The 21,137-nt window shown below is 41.1% G+C and overlaps 1 protein-coding gene and 1 pseudogene across 1 annotated transcript in view; one reads left to right on the forward strand and one right to left on the reverse strand.

Annotated features, from left to right (window-relative positions):
* Positions 1-21,137, reverse strand: part of MTMR12 (myotubularin related protein 12) — a 63,383-nt gene that overhangs the window by 20,721 nt on the left and 21,525 nt on the right. Inside the window, exons 2-8 of the mRNA XM_063086440.1 lie at positions 18,572-18,632; positions 15,523-15,665; positions 13,797-13,869; positions 12,463-12,593; positions 11,108-11,201; positions 7,462-7,591; positions 1,402-1,477 (exon numbers count right to left, since the gene is read on the reverse strand). Of these exons, the coding sequence (XP_062942510.1) occupies positions 1,402-1,477; positions 7,462-7,591; positions 11,108-11,201; positions 12,463-12,593; positions 13,797-13,869; positions 15,523-15,665; positions 18,572-18,632 (708 nt within the window). The remainder of the gene's footprint in view (positions 1-1,401; positions 1,478-7,461; positions 7,592-11,107; positions 11,202-12,462; positions 12,594-13,796; positions 13,870-15,522; positions 15,666-18,571; positions 18,633-21,137) is intronic.
* On the forward strand, positions 8,576-8,705 carry LOC134371273 (U4 spliceosomal RNA; annotated as a pseudogene).

Below are 21,137 nucleotides of genomic sequence, written 5' to 3' on the forward strand. Positions count from 1 at the left end.
ATCTGAGAGACCACAGCTATTTTCATTTATTTATTTATTTAAAAACTGTTTTCATAATAATACTAAGATATCATTTGTCTTTTTCACTGTGTTGGCTTTTGCACTGGTGGTGCAAAAGCAGTGGTGGGTGTAAGTGCTGGTGACTCAGTGCCAATCCAGGGCCACCCTCATGAAGCTAGATATTCTTCACATAGGTCAACCAAACCCCAACATACCCCAACAGACTGACTACAGAAGCAGACACAGGAATCCAGCTGTCTTCTATTTTCAAAAACATAAAACAATGCTATTTTTCTATTTTATTGTTCTGGAAAGTATAGTTGTTTTTCATAGAAATATGTTACTTACACCAACAAGTTTTTACTTAAATGAATGTTTAAGTTTTTTTTCAGCTTGAATTTTTAATATGGCAAATATCAACAGACACAATCCACATAAACAAAAACTCTGAGATCCTCAATAATTTTTAAGAGTGTAAAGAGTCCTGAGACCAGAAAGTTTGAGAACTGCTGCTCTAAATCAAAGGTTGCAAACTGGTGGGACACTCGCTCAAAGACATGTTTTTAAACAAAATCAGTTGCATATATTTAGAAATCAGAAAAACTCATAAAAATCCCTATCTCTGGCTTCTCCCAAAAAACCAAGCCATCTGGCAACACCCGGCCCATACTCCCATATGGCACGGAGTGGCAGGTGCTGAACAGCCCCAGACTAGGCAGGGGGTCTCTGGTTAACAGCAAGGACCATGCTCATGACCTGCGGCCCCCACTGGCTTCTGGACATGTGACACTGCTTAACCCTCTTTCCTCCCATATGGGAGTGACCTTTTTGGTGAACCAGCACAGCATTTATTTCTAATTCTCATTCCTTACTAAATTCCCTGCAGGTTTGGCAAATCCCAGCCACTGACTAGAAACTGGAGTAACTGCCAAAGTCTTGCTTTCTTTGAACAGTGACACATTAAATATGGCTCCCATCCCATTCTATTCTGTAAAAACTATGAAGAATTCCATGTTGTCTCTGGGAGAAAACACGACCACACCCATACAAAGATTAATAGCTGGGCCAAAAAGAATCTTAAATCCTACTGCCCTCAGGGTGGTTGGTTCAGGTTCAAAATGACTTAGGGGTTAAACCAGGCTTGCTTTCAATGCCAGACATATCTGTGATCCTCTTAAAGCTTTTTTAATGTCTCTGCTAAAAACTCAAGTGCATTTGTAAGAACTTTAGAACTCTGACCCAGAGAGCCTCATGTGTAAGAGACTCCTCTAGGGAGTCCCTAAGATATTTCTGGATTCCTCTTGGACTGAGGACAAGCTCTTTAGTACCAAAGCCAAGGGCTTTAAGTAGGATCATTCTGCTAGGTGGACAATGCCTGTTAGGGTTTCCAGATGCACTCACTGGTATGCCGTGACCCTGAAAGCGTTGCACATTCTCTTCAGGAAGAGGGGTGGGGACAACAAAGTATGCTGGCAACCTAGAAGAAAGAGATATCATCAAGTTTTAGTACTACTCTCCATTCACAAAATATGAAACTCAACTTCAGTGAACACAAGGAAGCTAAGCAGAGTGTCGTGACAAGGACTCTAGTTCCCTGCTGCGAAAAACGAGCTCAGATGAACTGTCGTTCTCAATTTGGTGTAAAGTCTTCTAGCCAAATCTGTTGGGAATCTGAGTTCAACTCCTAGCTGTCTCTGATTCTGCACAACTCTAGGTAAAACTACTCCACCCCTCTGAATCTGTTTCCTCTTCCATAAAATGAGGGGTTTGGAAAATTTGGTATTTAAAAGTACAGATGCTCCTTGACTTACGATAGGGTTAGATCCCAATAAACCCATCGTAAGTTGAAAATACTGTAAGTCAAAAATGCATTTAATATACCTAACTTACCGAACATCACAGCTTAGCCTAGCTTACCTTAAACATGCTCAGAACACTGACATTAACCTATTGTCAGGCAAAATCATCTAACACAGAGCCTATTTTATAATAAAGTGTTGAATGTCTCATGTAATTTATTGATGCTCTACTGAATGCATATCACTTTTGCACCAGTGTAAAATAGAAAAATCACAAAGCTGAACCATCATAAGTCATGGACCATCTGTATATGAATTCCAAAACTGGGAGTGATCTTTCTCATAACACAATAACAACATAAGCACCTGTATTACTTGCAGTTAAATATGACAACCAGTAATTATGATAATTGCTGCCCATTTTATCAAGTGCTCTGACAACAACAACAAACATTTACATGCCAGACACTCTTCTAATTACTTAACATGAATTATTCATTTAATCCTCCCAACAACCCTATAAGGTATATACTATTATTATTTCCATTTTACAGATAAGGAAATAGACACAACGCTGCTAAGACCCTTCCAGGTTACACAACTATTAAGCACGTAGTGGAGCTGGGACCTGAACCCAACCAAGCAGTATGACTTCAATTTCTACAGGAGAAAATTTAGTCTGTAAAAAGAACAAACCTGTTAAGAAGCAGGACATGGAAAAGTTAGGTTTTCAGAGTTGCAGAGATTAAGGATATGTGGAGATACCGTCTCTCTTCTTCTAGTTAGCAGATGCAGCTTTCTATTAATAAGAAACCTGCCTAAGTTCTATCACTGTAGAGCTGTAAACATCTTTCCCTCAAAGAGCCTGAAATAAAGCCTCATGAGAAATAAAGTGTCTATGGTACTCAATTACAGTGGAAAATAATCAGATGGTGTTTGTATGTATACACTACATGTTTGACGTGAATCTGTTAAATATCAGGCCATGGGAAAGACGGTTTTTAAGAGTTAAAAGATCAGAACTTAAAATTCAAATGTGATCAAGCCACTGGACCTGATCAATTCATACGGGAAGGAGTAACATTTAAACATCACCAGGGGGATGTGATAATCAAAATCCAGACTGTGGGAAACTCTGTCAGATAAATGGCCTGGATTCTTCAACACATTGCAAGAAAAAAATGATGGCATGAGAATCTATAGATTAAGCAATTTAAGAAACCTATCAATCAATTGCACTGACTATCAATCTCATTAAATCTTGATTAACAATAAAACAGATTAAAAAGATAGAAACTTTTAAAAACTTATAAAACAGTAGGGAAAATTTGAACCTCAACTAGATATTAAAGAATTAAAAGTGAAATTTGAAAGGTATGATATGGTTTTATGGTTATGTTTAGAAAAAGAGTCATTAATTCTTAGAGATGTATATTGAAATATTTGTGAATGAAAGATGATGGGCTCTGGGATTTATTTCAAAATAATCCAAGGGAGGGGAAAGTAGGTAGAGGTATAGAAAAAACGTGATTAGACATAAGTTAATAATTGTTGAGTATGGGTGATGGAAAAAAAGTAATTTATCCCATCTTCTTTTCTTTTATACTGTCTGAAATTTTTTTATTAGAAAAAACCTTAAAGGTAATTAAAAAAAAAAAGTTCCCATAAGATTGTGATGTAAAACCAGGTTTGGGAACCACTGACCAACACTGATGAAGGCTGAGACACCTCAAACCATTAAAACTGTGAAGAATATTTGGCTTTTGAAGTTTTGAAGTGCTTGAAATATTTCTTCATATGTCTGCTTGAATGACTGTGTGGTAAGGTACCCTTTGTCAAGTCTATCACTGAAGTAAAAACCTCTTCACAGATCAGGCTCGCCATTAAAACCAACTGAGAAGATTAAAATATTACCAATTTCCAGGCTCCACACCCTAACTATTAAATCAGAAGCTTAAAAGCTCTCCAACTATGCAGTCAGGATGAAAACCGTTGCTCTAGATGACCCTGCTGCTCGAAATATGCAGCAGCATCACCTGTAAGCTTGTAAGGAAAGCAGATTCTCAGGCTTCACCCCACCTACTGAATCAGAATCTGCACTTTAACAAGATCTGCAGGTGATTTAGATGCACTTTAAACTGCAAGAAGCACTGCTTTAGGTGGTATCTTACAAACAGGCCACTGGTTCTCAACCTTTTCTGGACAGTTGCCTGTGGAGTTGCTTACACTGGATTTGCAGCTCCTTCCTCAGTGGCTCATGCTACAAAGCTAGAGAGGGCCTCATTGTTTTAAAAAATTTGCATGTCTTCCCCAGCCAGGAAGGTTGAATATTTTACAAAGTTCATTATTAACCAGTTAATTTTCTCTTATACGTAGTCTTTCAACAACAAAAAAAGTCAGAACCAAGTGTGTTAGCAATGTACCATCCACCACTCAGCAGAGGAGGCTCACAGAGACACAAGGTGCTGCCATCAGTGAGGGGTGTTTACGAGGTACTCTCCTGTCCCAACAAACTCAAGTCCACTGTGAGACTCACAATGTCTACAAGCAATTAATCTTCCCTCCTTGGAAAGTAAGGATTAATCATTAGGATGAGTTTAGAACACAAAGTGAACAGCTGCTCTAAATACAGGCCAAGTTGTATGATCTACTCAGGCACAACCTTAGTTAGGGTGAGGGAACCCCTGAGCCACAATGTCCTCCTGCACCAGCCTCTTAGGACCCTCCTGGCTGCACACACCCCACAGGAATAAGTGCTATGGAGAAAGCAGATCAGGCAAGGCTTTCCTTCCTATGCCTTCACAGGGAGGAGAGATGAGAGAAAGGCTTTTCAGGAGGAGAACGAAAAAAGAGAAGGCATCGACCTATGGCACTGAACAGCCAGCTCAGCCTTGGGGTAAGGAGATACTCAGTTTCTTATTCTTATCCCACTGACAAGAGCACCCCCACCCCCAGCTACTGATAGGGTTTTCATTCATTCATTCATTTCTTCTCCTATTTCTTGAGCACCTCCTAGAAGTCAGGCTCTGTGCTTGGTATGATGTAATGACGAGCAAAAACAGAGTGTCCTTGATTTCACAGAGTTGTGGGTTGCGGAAACAAATAATATTAGCCAAATGATGATACAAATAAAAACAAACTCATGAAGGCAGGGGAAGTGCTATGAAGAGAGGCATACAGCGCAACAAAGGCTGTCATGAGGAGACCTGGCCTAGTCTTGGGAAGGTACCATAGTAAAGCGGCACCTGAGCTGCGATTTGACCGATAACATGGACTCAACTGTTCGTGGGCAGCTAAAAGCAAAAGGTGCCTACAGACAGGAGACGGCTAGGCAAGGCCTGTAGCAGGGAGGTCGGTGTGGCTAGAGGGACATGACACAAAACTGGAGAGGTAGGCGGGAGTCAGACCCTGAAACGGCCTTGGAGTGCTTGTTAAGGGTTCTGTTCTATACCAAGGACTGGGAAGGCACCGAGGCAGGGGATGAGTGTGACCAGATGCAGCTGTGCAGAGACGGAGGCGGGGACCAGAGCAGACAGGGGGAGACCCTGTAGACGGCTACTACAGAAATCTAGGGAGAAACAATACACAGCTTTTCCTTTATCCTCCCCAAGGGACAGAAAAGCAGTGGGCGGTGGGAATTTGGTGGGGGGTGGGGGAGCGGTTAGGGCAGTCCAAGGGGTGTGTGCCTGTGCTGAGCACTCTGAGTTTGAAAATCTTTTTAAAGCTCCATTCTTCCCATTTACCACTTATCAAAAGCTCCCCGTTCTGTCCTCTCTATAAGGTGTATCTTTGACGTGCTGACACAAATACCAACAAATCTGTATGTAGCAGGATTTTTAAAAAACAATTCTGAGAATGAGGATGCCTTATATTAGTGTCAACATTACACTGCAAACTATCACCTCCTGGGAGCAGAGCTTTCTAAGCTCTTTCTGAGCAACAGCTAGCTTTCCTGTTTCAAGCTTTATGCCTGAGAAAGAGGAGGGGGGTGCACACAGTGAAGTTCTGGGCCCCTCCCTACTGCCACCATAGCTCATGCTGTCACTGAGGGGTGGTGGGTGGCTACCCCTTTAAATGTTCGAGATTGATCAAAATCAAAGCTGACCTGAAGAGGCCTGTCAGAATTGTGAATACAAAAAGCTTTACAAAAACACAACATTTTATGAAACTGTTAGTGGGGTACTAGGGAGTATGTTCCCAAATGATAAGATTCAAGTTTCTAAAAACAGACTCTGCAGTCGTCATTTAAAAAGGTAGGTCACATGGCATTCCGCCTCTGCTCCCATTCCCCCTCATGGAGCTCAGAGCCAGAGCCAGAGCCTGGGGCCCTGCCGTGCAGCCGCCTCCCCTCCTCCCTGACCTGACCTCACCTCCCACTACTCTTCCTTTGCTTGCTGCCTTCACACAAACCTTGGCGCTACCACTCCTCCCTCAGGAACCCTCCATTCAATCCTTCACCTCCTTCCAGGCTTTGCCCCAAGGCTACTTGCTGACCAACCCTCCCCAGCACCACCTTTGGCACTCCCTAAACCCCTGCCTGATCTGTTTCTCCCACAGCACTTATCTTTTAACATATTATAATTTACTTCTTTATTCTATCATCGCCTTCCTCCCACTAGAATGGGAGCTCTGTTCACCACAGTGTCTCTGTCTGGCACATAGTAAGCACTCAAAATTTTTTCTTGAATGAATAAATAAACTGCACAGTAAAGGATATAAAATACACAATATAAATTCAGAAACACTTCTAAAAGTTTTAAACTTAAGATTATAAATACAATAATGGCAACAACAACAAAAAGATACAAATTCACTTGTGAGTATTTTAAAAGACCCTTTAAGAGTTTCTTTAAAAAGCTAGTGTTGATGTGCAGAAAGGAACCCTCATACAATGGTAGAAAGTTAAAATGGTACAGTCTCTGTAGAAAATAGTCCAGCAGTTCTCCAAAAAGTTAAACACAGAGTTACCACATGATCCAGAAATTTCACTCCCAGATTATATATACCCAAGAGAAATAAAAACATATATCCGCACAAAAACTGGTCCATGAACATTCATGGCAACATTATTTTGTTTGTTTGTGTTTTGCTCTTTTTTTGGGAGATTGGCCAAGACAGGGATCCAGACCCTTGACCTCAGTGTTACAACACAGTGCTCTAACCAACAGAGCTAACCGGCCAGCCCTCATAGCAGCATTATTCAGAAGAGCTGAAAAGTAAAAACAACTGAAATGTCCATCAACTAACGAACAAGACAAACTAAATGTGGTATATCCTTACCATAGAATAAAAAAGAATGAAATTCTGACACACACTACCTACAACACGAACGAATTTTGAAAACATTATAATACGCTAAGTGAAAGAAGCATAAAAGACCACATGTATGATTCCATTTGTATGAAATGTCCAGAACAGACAAGTCTATAACAACAGAAAGTAGATTAGTGGCTGCCCAGGGCTGGGAAGGAGGAGGGGAGTGTTGCAGGGTGGGGTGGAGCAGGGAATAACTGCTAATGGGTATAGAGTTTCCTTCCGAGATGATAAAAATGTTCTAAAATTGACTCTGGTGACAGTTGTACGACCCTGTGAATATACTAAGAAACGTTGTGTGCCTCAAATGGGAGAGCCAAGCGGCACGTGCCCAGCACTGACAGCTTACCTCTCACAGATTCTGTAGCCTTCATTGACACCCACTGCTTTGAACTTCACGTTGCCTTTCGTCCGCTCCAGTTCCCAGCACCAGTCCTTCAGTGTGTCAAACATTACTGTGTGATTCTTGGGATCGGTGGCTAACAAAACAGAAATTAAAAGACAGTGAAATCTTTTTGTGAAGCACTAGTATTTTAATTATGTGAAAGTGGATCTTCAGGCCCTGATTTCTTCCACTAAGTCCATTTTTATACATGTAGAATGAATTTATTGCTTAATTGCAACATTTTTTTGTTCCATTTTTTGTCATTAATCCAAAACTATGTCTGAAGCTGTGTCTTTTTATATTGTAGGGAAGGAACTGTTCTTGTTCCATTTCTTGCAAAAGTAATTTATAGCTCCATTTTCAGTCATCTGACCATAAGATAATTTATATAACACAAAAATACAGGCTTGGCACAAATGTTAAAATAATAAAATATTTTTAGTCTTACCAATATATGCATAAGATGGCAAACTGATTTGAATAGCATGTCAGATTCTTAAATGTAAATCCTCTTCCATGTGAAGAGGCACTGCCTGCAAGAGGACTGTTCAGTGTGACATCTGGTTACTGAAGGCCATAAGCAGATCAGACAGCCATGGTGAGGGCTGGGGCCTGCTAGCCAAGGTCCACATGGTGACAGGTACTTCTGCAGCTAACCCAGCCCTGCCAGCATGCACTAGGACAAAATGCCCAGGAGCACTGCTTTTGCAGCCCAGCAGACCTGTTGCTGGTCCTCTCCTAGCCACAGAGCTACCTGCCAGGGGTGACATGCACTAAAACAGTTTCGGGTATTTACATAAATTCTATCACAAATAGGTAGTTGAAGCCTTTGCACATCTAAAAACCACGCCTGTGTTATAATACCAAGGTGAAGGGTTCAGATCCCCATACTGGCCAGCTGCCCAAAAAACCAAAAATAAATAAAATAAAATATTAAAAAAAAAAAAAAAAAAAAAGCTGGCTAGTTAGCTCAGTCACTTGGAGCATGATGTTATAACACCACAGTCAAGGGTTCGGATTCCCGTATCGGCCAGCCACCAAAAAAAATGGAAAACAATAAAAATAAAAAACTAAGCCTAGCTTTGCACAGTGGCAGTATCATATAGCCAATGAGGTTTATCTGAAGCATAATTATTGGTAATTGAAAACTTTTCTAAAAAACCAAGCCGTCTGGGAGAAACAAAGTGTTTGATAAAAGTAAACTACTTGCTCTTTTTAATCAAACCAGATAACAGCAAAAATAAGAATAATAATAATAACAATAGTCAATGCTTACATATCACGTACACTGTAGCAGGTACTGTTCTGAGCATATTACAGTGTATTAAGTTAATCCTCACAACCCTATAGGATAGGGGATATAAAAGGTAATATTGTTCCATGTTACAGACATATTACAGACATGACACAGAAAGGTCAAGTAACTTGCCTAGGTCACAAAGCTAGGCAATGGTGGAACTGGAATTCAAACCCAGGCAGCTAAAAAGGAAATTCCCATAAAGCACTAACAAAAAAATTTTTTTTTTTTAATTTCCCCATGGGAATAATGACACTCCCATTAAAGGACAGTAGGCCATTCTTAGCAATAAAGACCAGTCCTTCCCTAAAATGCCAATGTCATAAACCTTTATGACCTTTCAGATAAAACACAAGTGTGAATTATCAAGCCAGGGAATAATTAAAGGTATTCAGATTGCAAAGCACCCATCTCTACAAACCCCTACTCAATGAGAAAGCTAATTGGCCAAGAATCAGGATATAAGGAAGAAGCAAAATTCCTAATAACAGAGAATGATTTTCCAAATGTGAGCCCAGTAAATGTTTATGTAAATTATAGTAATCAATAAGTTATATTTGTGTATCTCATGTTGCCATAAGCTATAAGCCAGCACCCAGTTAATCAGCACTTGCATATACAGCTACAGTAAAAAGATCTGTCATTCACGAAGATGAACTTACTGAATTAAGGGACAAGTTTTCAGCCTAATCTTAGTGTGAGTGTATTTTATGTCAGTGTAATTCTATGAACATAGTCTGTCCTGAATAATATGTAGTTCTACTCTCAACTAACTCTCACTTAATGGGTACACCCTATGTGCCATGTATTTAACAATTTACAATCTTCACAAGACTTCAAGGGAAGCATTAATGCTGCTGTTTTTAAAACAGATGCCTCAAAAGTCAAGTGTCATCCCCAGGATCACATGGCTAGAAAGCAGCTGGGCAAGGATTTGAAATCAGATAGGACAGATGCCAAAACCCACACCTATTCTACTAAATCTCCATAGTTCCCAAAATGCCACATGCTCTCTGGAGGATCTTCATCTCTGCACAAGCCAATCCCTCTGCCTAAAAAGCTCCTCTAAGCCTCCCATATGCTGCACATCCTCTGCCATCAGTCAGGCACAGCATTCTCCCTCTGACAGTCCACCCTTCCACAGAGTGGGTGGGCACCAAAGCAGAGGACATATCCCTCAGTTGCCTTTCCTATCTGACTTTCTGCTCCTTGAGGGCACGGATTTAGTCTTATTCACCTCCATATCTCCACAGGGCCTGGCCCACAGCAAGTGTTCAATAAACTTATACTAAACGAGCATTCCAGAAAATCATTGCAGGTGCTTCTAAAGGAAACTGCCACTTCCCTGACAAAAAGCACGTGCAACTCAGGATCACTAAACACCAACTTCATGTTAGGAGTAATGGGCAGGGCAAGTGGACAGACTAAGGGAGAGATCTAGAGAAGGAAAAAGACATCTGTGAAAATACCTCCAATGCTAACTAGGCTTTACTAATGGCTAATTCAGATGGCCAGAGTTTCTTACTTTAAAGCTTGCTCTTTTTCAGCCAAGTGAATGGAAAACATTTGGAAACTTGAGTTTTCTCTTACCAAACTAGTTTTCTGATGTACTTTTCCATTTCCCCAAAATATTTGCTATAAAGCATGTTCTGGTTGTTTAAAAACTTTTGAGAGCAAGACAATTTCTAGAGCTTTATGAAATGAAATTAAGTATACATAAGTGGAAAAAAGAACCCAGAGACAAACATGGTTACTTATTTATTTTTTGGTGGGTGGCCATTATGGGGATCTGAACCCTTTGACCTTGGTGTTATAACACTGTGCTCTAACCAACTGAGCCAACTGGCCAGCCATGGTTATTTTAAACTTGTCTCAATTCTGTTTCTCTATAGTCTCACATTCCCAGTTATAATAAATTGATTTTATTTTTCATAAGAAGCAACCAAACAATTCCTTGCAAAAAGCAAGCAAAAAAACCCAAAAGATAAAGTTAAAACAAAGATCACAGGAAAAAAATAGAAACTTCCTGAATGAATCACTCAAGCAAGAAATGACCAACTGCTAGTGAACAGGGGGAAAAAAACCCAGAAAAACAAACAAACAAACAAACAAACAAACAAACAAACAGCTGGTTAGTTCAGTTGGTTAGAGTGTGGTGCTGATAACATCAAGGTCCAGGGTTCAATCCCTGTGCTGGGCAGCCGGCCCCCCACAAAAAAACAAACAAACCCATGGATAGGTTTTCCACCACTGGTTTCAGGTGGGAATTGGAGGGGTCATATCTACCCTCAAATAGAAACCCAGAAGACTTACCTGTACTGTTCTGCGCAGCAGTAGCATAGGAAAACAAAAACAATCGTTTAAGCAGTTTAGGAGCCTGGGTATGATGAATTATGCCACTGACAATCTAGAAGAGAACGAACCAAAGGATATAGTTATGCTGTTGACAGATAAACACTAGGAGAGATAAGAATCAAGTGGTCTAGGTTCTCAGTCATGTTAATGGGGCTCCAATGGACACACATCACAACACTTACTGAGGTCTATGCGTCTATGACATCAGCTCTTGGAATAATGCCAAACCAACAGAATGCTAATCATTTTGTCAAGTTTTCTAAGAGCTCTGAATTTCTAGAGGTATTTTTTAAAAGTTTTAAATAGTCTAATTTCTCAAAAACAAAGTATTAAAAAACTTAAGTGCCATATTAAGTCAGATACTCCTAAATTCTAACATGTCAAAGACAACTGATATCAGATAATAACCAAAATACTCAGCTGTTCTGACCCACTTGTTGTGGACTTTAGATCCTTCTTCTAGAAGATGAGAAAAAGAAATCAATCTATCATGCTTTCTGTTTAGATAGATGACTAAAACCATCATTCAAAATGAAGTTTCTGGCTTCTCAGGGAATTTTCCGTATCTACACCACTCTTTTCCTACTCAGAATAGATTCTGGAGTCATGTGTATTATTCTAACTTAACTACCACACTATCTGAAAGAAAATAAAAGAGGGACCTCTAAGTCTGCATAACTCACAGTAGCCATGACAATATACATGAGCTGGCCTCTTGCTAGGTTTCTCCTGAAGTATTTACCCTGAGAGTGGTAACTCTGAGACCTTCACTTTCTTAATATGAGAAATCTTGGAAGTTACAATGAACATCAAATTGGTACAGCCACTTAGTCTCCACAAACACCCCCGATGACTTGGCTTTGCTCATGTCCTGTGTGTGTACTCCCTCCTTCCACACACAACCAATACCTCCCAGAGGTGAGCTCATTCATTCATGGAAGCTCAAAGTCACCACTACTGTCTTTTTGGAAAGACTGTCAGAGGTGGGGAAGAGGGATAAACTTCTAGCTACCCCATTCTTCCATTTCCCCAACTGCCTCCTGACCTGGTTAGCCACTTCCCGCCCTTTAGAGGTTCCAGGAATAAAAACATTATGGATTGAAGAATTAAAGGTAGCACGTGTCAATATGACACACGGGCATTCTTTACCAAATTACTTCCCACATTCTAATCAAAGAATATGGGATTACAATCAATTTCATCTTCACAGAGGGAGAGGCTCCCCTTAACCTTCATGCAAGGTAGGCAAACACTAGCATCAGTAGGGAAAACCTGATGGGAAATAAAACCTAAAAACACATGCAACTAGTTACCCTTTTGACTTCCTCTTCCTTGGTGTACCTCAGACAAAAGTGGAACACTCGGAGGTCTTTGCAGTGGATGATGAGTTTTTCAGGGTATTTCCTCAGTTGTCCAAAGAGAGTTTTTTTCTTCTCATCAAACACTACAGATCAACGATGAAATCAGGAAGGAAAACTATATTATTTGGCAACAAGTTCATACTAAAGAGACGAAGTAGACTATTAACTTCTAAGGGTACCTCTGTAAAGTGAGAAAAAAATACTGTCTGCCTTCTAAGTGACTCTTAGCAGGAGCCAGTCCATCTGAGCAGAGCCTCGGCTCTCTGAGAACAGCCAGGGTTCTTTATTCCTCTGGAGTAAGCACAAGACCAAAACAGACTGGCCACTATCAGTAGAACTGACTCCACTGGCCTTTAAAAAGCCCAGCTCCAAAAGCTGAGATTACAAAAGATGGAAGGGAGATCACTAAGGACATGCTTTCGTGACAGTCAACTCCTGGGTTTATAGCTAGGGCCCCTCCTGACACCCCTCTCCCTGTCCCACAGTTTGGACCCATTCAGCACATATTGGTGCTGAGAACATCATAAATGGCTACTGGATGATTTCTGAAAATGCTCTGAACACAAAAATAGAGAAGTGGAACAGAGGGAAGCTTGGCAGGAGAGGCTTGTCAAGTCAGCAGACATTCTAAGACAATCTAATGCAATCCAATGGACCTTTATCAGACTAGCCCGTAAAGTAAAACCTATGCAGCTGACATGAAAGCCAACAGCACGATCAGCATCTAATATATATTGGCATTGTGTGAAGTATTAGAAAGAACAGGCATCAAGTCCAAGTCTAAGATTCTCTAGCTAAGTGATCCCAAACAAGCCACTTCACATCTCAATGTTATTATCATCCATACAAACTGACTCAGCTGGTTGGTTAGCTCAGATGGTTAGAGTGCAGCCTTACAACACCAACATCATGGGTTCAGATCCCCATACTGGCCAACTACCAAAAAAAAAAAAAACGCCCCCAAAACTGATTTCTTTCTTTCTTTCTTTCTTTTTTTTAAAGATGACCGGTAAGGGGATCTTAACCCTTGACTTGGTGTTGTCAGCACCACGCTCTCCCAAGTGAGCAAAACGGTCATCCCTATCTAGGGATCTGAACCCGTGGCCTTGGTGTTATAAGCACCACACTCTCTCAAGTGAGCCATGGGCCGGCCCCAAAAACTGATTTCAACAAGATAATGTATGTGAAAAAATTTTAGTAAACTATAAATGGTTATAAAAATATTATTATCATTATCACTATACTTTTTAAGGCTGGCAACACCCCAAAGGGAAACAGAGACTTACCTCCATAAATCTGATCGACACAGTGGAGTGTAATATCATTTTCTCCTACAACTTTATTCTTAAATTGCATTTCCTAGAAGATGCAAAATGAAACAACTGTGACTCCTCTCTGCACTGTTAGACACTTAGAGGCAGAGCAAATCACCATCCTGCACTTCAGTATTAAGAAAAAAGGGGAAATATAGCCACATTCTTCAGAAAGGGACAAAGAAGTATGTGAGAAAAGCTCGTGAGCACTCGTTTTTCAAAGGCAGGCTGAACATGCCATTTCTGGGCCGCTCTCAGGCAAACCCAGCATGCCATACACAATCACTTTGAGAAGTGTGGAGAAGTGACATGAAGGTTAACACTGCTCCATTTAAATAAAACAGGTGATAGACAGAGCTCCTGAAGCCAGCTTTAAGAAGAAAACACTGGGAGATTCAAGTTTCTGGTCAATGCCGTCTCTGTGCAGGACCAGGAGCCATGCCGCTCCAGTGGCCAGCAGCAGAGTGGACCAGACTCAGCATAGTTCCAGTGCTGCTGTCCAAGAAGCAAGGGTGGTCCGGACGCCTGGCGCCCTGGGCCAGGTTTCCATCAACGGATGGTGCTCGCTTAGTGGTGTGGGCAGTTCTCTCCTTACTCGACTGTTCACTCTTCATAAGTAGGGGCAAGTCTCACAAGGACACTGCTGTTAGGTTCAGATTAAATGTAAAGCAAACCCAAATTCAAAGGCTGCATTCACTATCAGTTTCATTATTGAACTCAGTTCCTGAATTTGAGGAAGAGTTTAGTACATAGAAAACACAGGAAAACAGTATATTTGGGGAAATATTATTCCAGGGATTGATATATTCTGCATTGAAATACAGACGAAGAAAAAGTTGATGGTGTCAACCTCTGAGGTCAAAAGCAAGCCAGAGTGACAAGAGGTAGAGGTGAGAAATTTCTAAATGGCCCACTGAAAAAGTGAAAAGTGATCCTGCAGGACAGAGAGCAGACCAGAGATGAGGTAGGACAGAATAGGGACATTTCCCAGGGAGGCTGCTCATAAATATTCAGACTGGATCGGCACTAGCAGTTAATGAACCCATAATACACTGATGACAACTTAACCACCCTATCAATCAACGTGCTACACCTGGAACTTCACAGATTACAAAAACCACTGCACCTGCGCACTAGGAAGAACAAAGTGCAAATGACCTTCCACCCCCACCACATGAGACTAGCAGTGACTTCGCTGGCATGACTAGAAACTTCAGAAACTCAGGGACACATAACAGGAAGCTGACATAGTCTCGCATCGGCCTATTAGGCCTTAATTACCCTAGATCCTCCCCCATGGCCAAATATTCCTCCTCCTAGTGAGGACAGAGAAACACCCCATCCCAGAACCACACAGGGACCTTCCCCTTAGGCATCAGGGGTGTTCCTTGCTTGCAGGAGACACCCCACATGCTTCTGCGCCCTACTTTGGCTTTGGCATTTTTTTTGTTTGTTTTTTTTTACATAAAGCCCCGTTATGTTCCATCCATCTGGCCCTTTTTCCTTTCGTTTTGTTGGTCCTGTGAAAAATTTTTCTTTACGGTTTGACCAAGAACCTGGAATGACCATCCGGTAACAGTGAAAAGGACTTCTGTCTTTTGTATTTATATGTGTTGGAAGGCAGAAGCTAGGGAAAAAAACAACAGAGCCACAACCGCACTGTTTCCCCCAAACTCAGCCAAATGCAGCGCATACATACATCATTCTCCAATGCAGATTCATCATCACCCAAGAAAGCAATCTTGAAGTCTGTGCAGACAAGTCTCCCATAGACCCCTCGCTGACAGGAATCTTCCTGGACATACTTCAGTACTGTGCTGGCTTCACAAAGCAGCTGTTCACCTGGCGGAAACCAAAACAGTCCTTCTTACAGTCCTCAAGGAACATACAGTATGCAATCATTAAAATCTTTCCAGCTCTATTTATGTAAGGACAAACACAACACAACACAACACTTCAGAACTTTACAATTTTCAGCATGGCAGGAGCTGCAAAACTTAGAAAAGATACAGCAGAGTGGGGATACTGATAAGTAAAATCAAAATGGCTCAGAAACACCTTCACACAGAGCATTCCTCCATCTTCTCACTGTAACAGAAGTTTCCAAATAGGTGGTAATGATTTCAGCTGTGCTTTCAAGAATAGATCTCACTGTTTTTGTTACTTGGACCCAAACAGATGTTCCATAGAAGTGATACCCTGAATGAGCCCTGGAATGGAGACCCAAGCCCACCTCCCTGTGAGAGTGGTCACTTCTTTTTTTTTTTTTTTTTTTGGCAGCTGGCTGGTACGGGGATCCAAACCCTTGACCATGGTGTTATTGGCACCATGTTCTAACCAACAGAGTGGCCATCTTTAACACTGGAATTGCTGAGAGGGTGCAGGGGTGTCTCCCACCCAGTGCTTCCAGGCAGCTTCCTGAGACAAGAGAGGTGCTGCGACCTTCCATGGCAGGACCACCCTCACGCTTGCTCCACGCTGGGAGGATGGAGGAAACAGGAGGTCAGAGGGTTGTCGGGAAAAAACTGCTTCCGCTCTTTCTTAGTGGAGAGTGTTTCCTCTCAGTGTGTCACCTCTCCTGCTCCAGCTGTGGGCACCCAGCCCACGAGAGACTGCGGTTCCTGAGACAGGGAGTACTTCTCTCTCCCGTCAAAAAGATTAGCACAGGGGTAGTAATTGTTCTCTGCTCCCTGGAGAAGTGGAGAAGCTCATGAGGGCTGGGTGTCTGGGTGAGGGCAGGAAAAAGGAAAATGTGGGGGAAATGGGAAATTAAGTATTAAATATTTTACAATAAAAAAGAAAAGGAATTTTCTTCTCATCCAACAGATAACCATCTTCCCCTCAGAATCTCCTTCTGGATATCTCTTTCAAGGTCTTTAAATCTACTTTCTGGCTCAAAATTCATTTAGTCTGGCTTTCAGTATGAAAACAAGAGTTTCAGACACTCAGACTATTGAGGAACACATATTATGCTGTGTTTTCTCCCCTGTCTTTCAAGGAGTAATTATTTCCGGCTGGAACACTAAGGAAATAAGAAGATGATCAGTCACTAGGTCTGTCTCTAGAGAGACCACAGAGTTAGAAGAAAACAATGAAGTCAGGGCCTCATTAGGATTTAAGAGTCCCAGAAAAAGCATCTCACCTAAGTCCAAGGTGGAAGACATGTAAGCAAGGTTTCCTGTGCTTTCAACTCCCAACGTGTAACAGCATTTAACAGTGAGCCTCTCCCAAGACCAGGCCAGCCCCATCCTGTGGTCAGGTACTAGGGACCAGAAATCAGCATATAGTAGCTAATCCAACATTCCTGGTGAGAACCTCTGCAAATGTGCATGCTGCACCACGGTTATCAACTTGTTTAAGCAAGATACAGAGTCTAGAATCAGGAGAGGTGAGAGCCAGAAATGATCTTAATTTAGTTTAGGAAACTAAAACTCAGAGAACTTAACTGTGTACTCACAGCTGCACACCTTCTAGAATAGACCATCAGGTAATCCAAGAGATGGAAGAGTATATGTACATCAGACTAAGTTAAAAATAAAAGTTAATTTCAGAATTTACAACAGGAGTTAGGTTTAGGTCATTATTATAGAAAAAGGCCCTTGAAATTTTTTTTTTTTTTTTTTTTTTTTTTTAAAAGATGACCAGTAAGGGGATCCTAACCCTCGACTTGCTGCTGTCAACACCACGCTCAGCCAGTGAGCCAACCGGCCATCCCTATATAGGATCCGAACCCGTGGCCCTGGTGTTATCAGCACCGCACTCTCCCGAGTGAGCCACGGCCGGCCCTAGGCCCTTGAAATTTAAGAACATCAAAAAAAAGTTATAGGATTCCAATGTATTTTACCAAATAAGGTAGATCAGTCCAAGTCTATCCCTATATAGGGATCTAAACTTCTGCATGTTCCTATCCCCTCAATAAAATAGAATAAAATTAAAAGTACCACAACGAGGCCTCTTCTTTAGGAAAGTACCTAAAAAAAAAAAAAAAAAACTTACGTACAAAAAAAAGCCATTGTGGATTAAAAAAAAAAGAAAGCAGAAAAAGAATTAAATACACAGCTCACAGGCTATCCCATATATGGAGAGGATAACACCTACCAAATAGTTTCTGTTCCTGGACTCAGAAATGATTAAAACTTAACTGAAGCTATAGGCACTTTCCTTCATTTCAATAATATTCAACCAATCCAGGCTCCTTCACAATGACCACAGAGGAAAGCCCTGTTGGCCCCAGGATTGGTAAACCCCATATCCCTGGTACACATGCTCAGATGCACAAGCAGAGGCCGTGAGGCCACCCCCAATGCCCACCATGGGAGGCCCAGGCAGCTGCACTACTCCAGGGCAGCTACAGACTTGGGTGTCAGGAAGAGAATATGGGGTGCCTGGCTCTGCAGGAGGTGGGGAGAGCACTGGGACTTTCCTGATTGGGAGCAGAATACAGGACGGGGCCAAATAGGACAACTTGAAAAATGCCTCATTTGCTTATAAAGAGGTGAGAATTTCCCATGTTTATTTTCATCAGCTTGGGAAAAGAGGAAACAAGAAAAATTCTTTGTGGGTGTTATAATACTCAGACCCAGGTGTGTAGTTATTGAACTAAAGACCTTGATATTTTTGTCCAACTCATTACTGTTACACAAGAGACGATGAAAACAAAGGAATTTATATATAGTGGTACTAGGGATGACATAATTTATCACCGGCTTTGAACTGCATGTGAGGTATGATGCTAACATGACTGTTACCTGGCAACAAGTGAAGAGTTACTTCCTTCTCTGTTACTTCCTTTTCGTTTGTGTGAATTTCCTAAAAAAGAAGAGCAAAGGGTAATATTTTTCTTTGTTTAATGACTCAAAATGAAGAACATAAAGCCATGCCTTCAGAACACACACTAAAACGTCCCATACCCTTAGAAGACTTTAGTTGACAAGCTAGTTACTTTTTTAAAAAGTGTTTTTAACTAAAGGAAGACAAAAAATTCCAACAAGTCAAGGATATTCAATATATTAAACTAATTACTTAGCACTGACAATTGTTAATTGTCCCAAGCAGAGGGGCAGGGTTGGGCACTTCTTATCTAAAGGGAGAAGTTGGGGTGTCACACAGCAAAGTAAGGAAGCTCAAACAGAGTCAGAAAGAGCACAGAAGACATGCCACAGCATGATTTCCCTCTCCCTCCAGTAAGAATCAAGGGTTGAAAGCAAAAGAACATTGTGTGTCCTTGAAAATGGACACGTCAAAAGCTTGAAGGTAAGAATAGGAAAATACGAATGTGTCAAGTCAGTACTGATCCACTTAGTCTATAGCACACCAGAGCTCAGTAAACACAGCTGGAACATTCTTTGCCCATTCTAACTTACCTAAAACCATAAGACAAGGGGTGCAGTCACTTCTAATAGAGAATCAAGGCAAGGGTTCTGTGTCACTGTTTCTCAATAAAAAAAAAACTTTCAAGTGCCTCCATTTTGGGTTCAGTATTTTTTTGATATTCAAAGATAATTAGCAAGCCGTAATGAATTAATGGACCAAAGCCACAAACATAAATGGCTGTTAACATAACAAAAAGAGAGGCATGGTGGGCCTCATCATGAAGTCTACCACACCATCCATAAAGTGTTCTTGCCAAAATATCTATCAATCTGTTTGAGCTTCCATGGCAATCACCAATCTATAAGGAACACTGCAACAGAGAAACATGTCAAATGATACCATGGGGATACAGTCAGTCAAATCCTGACTGTGGAAAACTCTACAAGACACAATTAGTATGAATAAAACTGGGTTTTTTGTTTTGTTTTGTTTTGTTTTGTTTTGTTTGGGTAGAGGGCTCTGGATAGGATAAATTTTCTGAATTTGTCAATTCAGACTGAAATAAGAAGGCAGTAGAAGAAACTTAGGCACAGCTGAGGTGGGGAGAGATTAAATAGCCCATCTTGAGGCTGAAGAACAATGCCATGGCTTTTCCAGAGAACCCATTTGGAGCATGGTCTATTTTGGAGGTGACTACGATTTCCATCCCAGGAAATGCCCACAAATCAAGTCCCTCTGAGGCAGCTCTTCTCAAATTTGGGGCATATCAGATCATCTGGAAAGCTTGCTGCCTATAGACACTCCAGCCCCACCAGAAGCCTACAGACTCAGAGAGTGGGGATGCAGACTGGGCCTCTGGTTTTGTAAAATGCTCCCCAAATGATTCTGTACATTGGGTCTGGGGTTCTTGCATATGTAAATGCTAGAAGTGTTTTGGTAATTTTGAAATTTTCATTGAGAGTTTTCATCATCTGTTATTGGCAAAGAACTACAGTAAAGCACAATTATTTTTGACAGGTTCTATCATCTTTCTCTAAGGAGAAAGCAAAGCTATTCATTAAATTCAATCAGCTGTTAGAAAACTATACAGATCATTTTGACTGGTGCTTGGAATTCAGTCCAAACACTGGAGCAAGACTAGCCTTAATTGGAGAAGACTAGTTTATTGTTACTTCAAAAGAGGTATCATCTTCTGATGATAAAGAATATATATGATCCCAAACTACCTACATTAATGCTCTAAATAGTGAAATTCTTTCTTTATATTCCAGAAACAAAACAAAGGAGATGCCTTTTAGGATTCTGTCCAACCCAAAACTCCCTTTCCCCAGACTACTAGCTCCAGCAGTGAACTTCCTCTTCCCCAGTCAACTGCATAGGGAATCTACGAAGGATAGCTAATCACTTTATCTCTTCTATTAATTTGGCTGAAGGGTTAAGAAATGCTTATCAAGCTGGAGGTTTAAACACAGACTTGCAAATTTGGCCACAAAGGCAAGGAAGCAGAGAAAGATGTTCTGCAGAGAATGAGACACACAAAGAGGACACTGGAGATAAAAGCCAAATGCCAGACACACAAACAATAATGGCCTGGACTCCTGTGGCTTTCCAGGCTTTTGTGAGGTCCAGCCATTGGCCCACAGTTCCATGAGTCACACCTATATAATAAATTCCTCCGTTGGCATAAGTTAGTTAGAGTGGGTTTCTATTAATTGTCACCAAAGATAATGACTTAGGTTAATTGCATTAATGATAGAGAAACCACAAATGACTAGAATCAATGTCACCTAACTTGTCAATGTGCAATATCTCTAGAGCCACAGGATTAGGAACTAATGTCATAGCCACCAAATCACAAGTAAGATTGGCAGAAAAGAGTCAAATGCTGGAAGTAGCATCTGCAGCCTTGAGCATGTAGGTTTTAGGTGAGGTGAGGATGTGTGTGGCCTCCAATAGTAATGCCCTCATATAGTCTTGCCATTATTCAGCTGATGAAAACAC

This window comes from Cynocephalus volans, chromosome 2, assembly GCF_027409185.1.
Source record: "Cynocephalus volans isolate mCynVol1 chromosome 2, mCynVol1.pri, whole genome shotgun sequence".
NCBI lineage: Eukaryota > Metazoa > Chordata > Mammalia > Dermoptera > Cynocephalidae > Cynocephalus > Cynocephalus volans.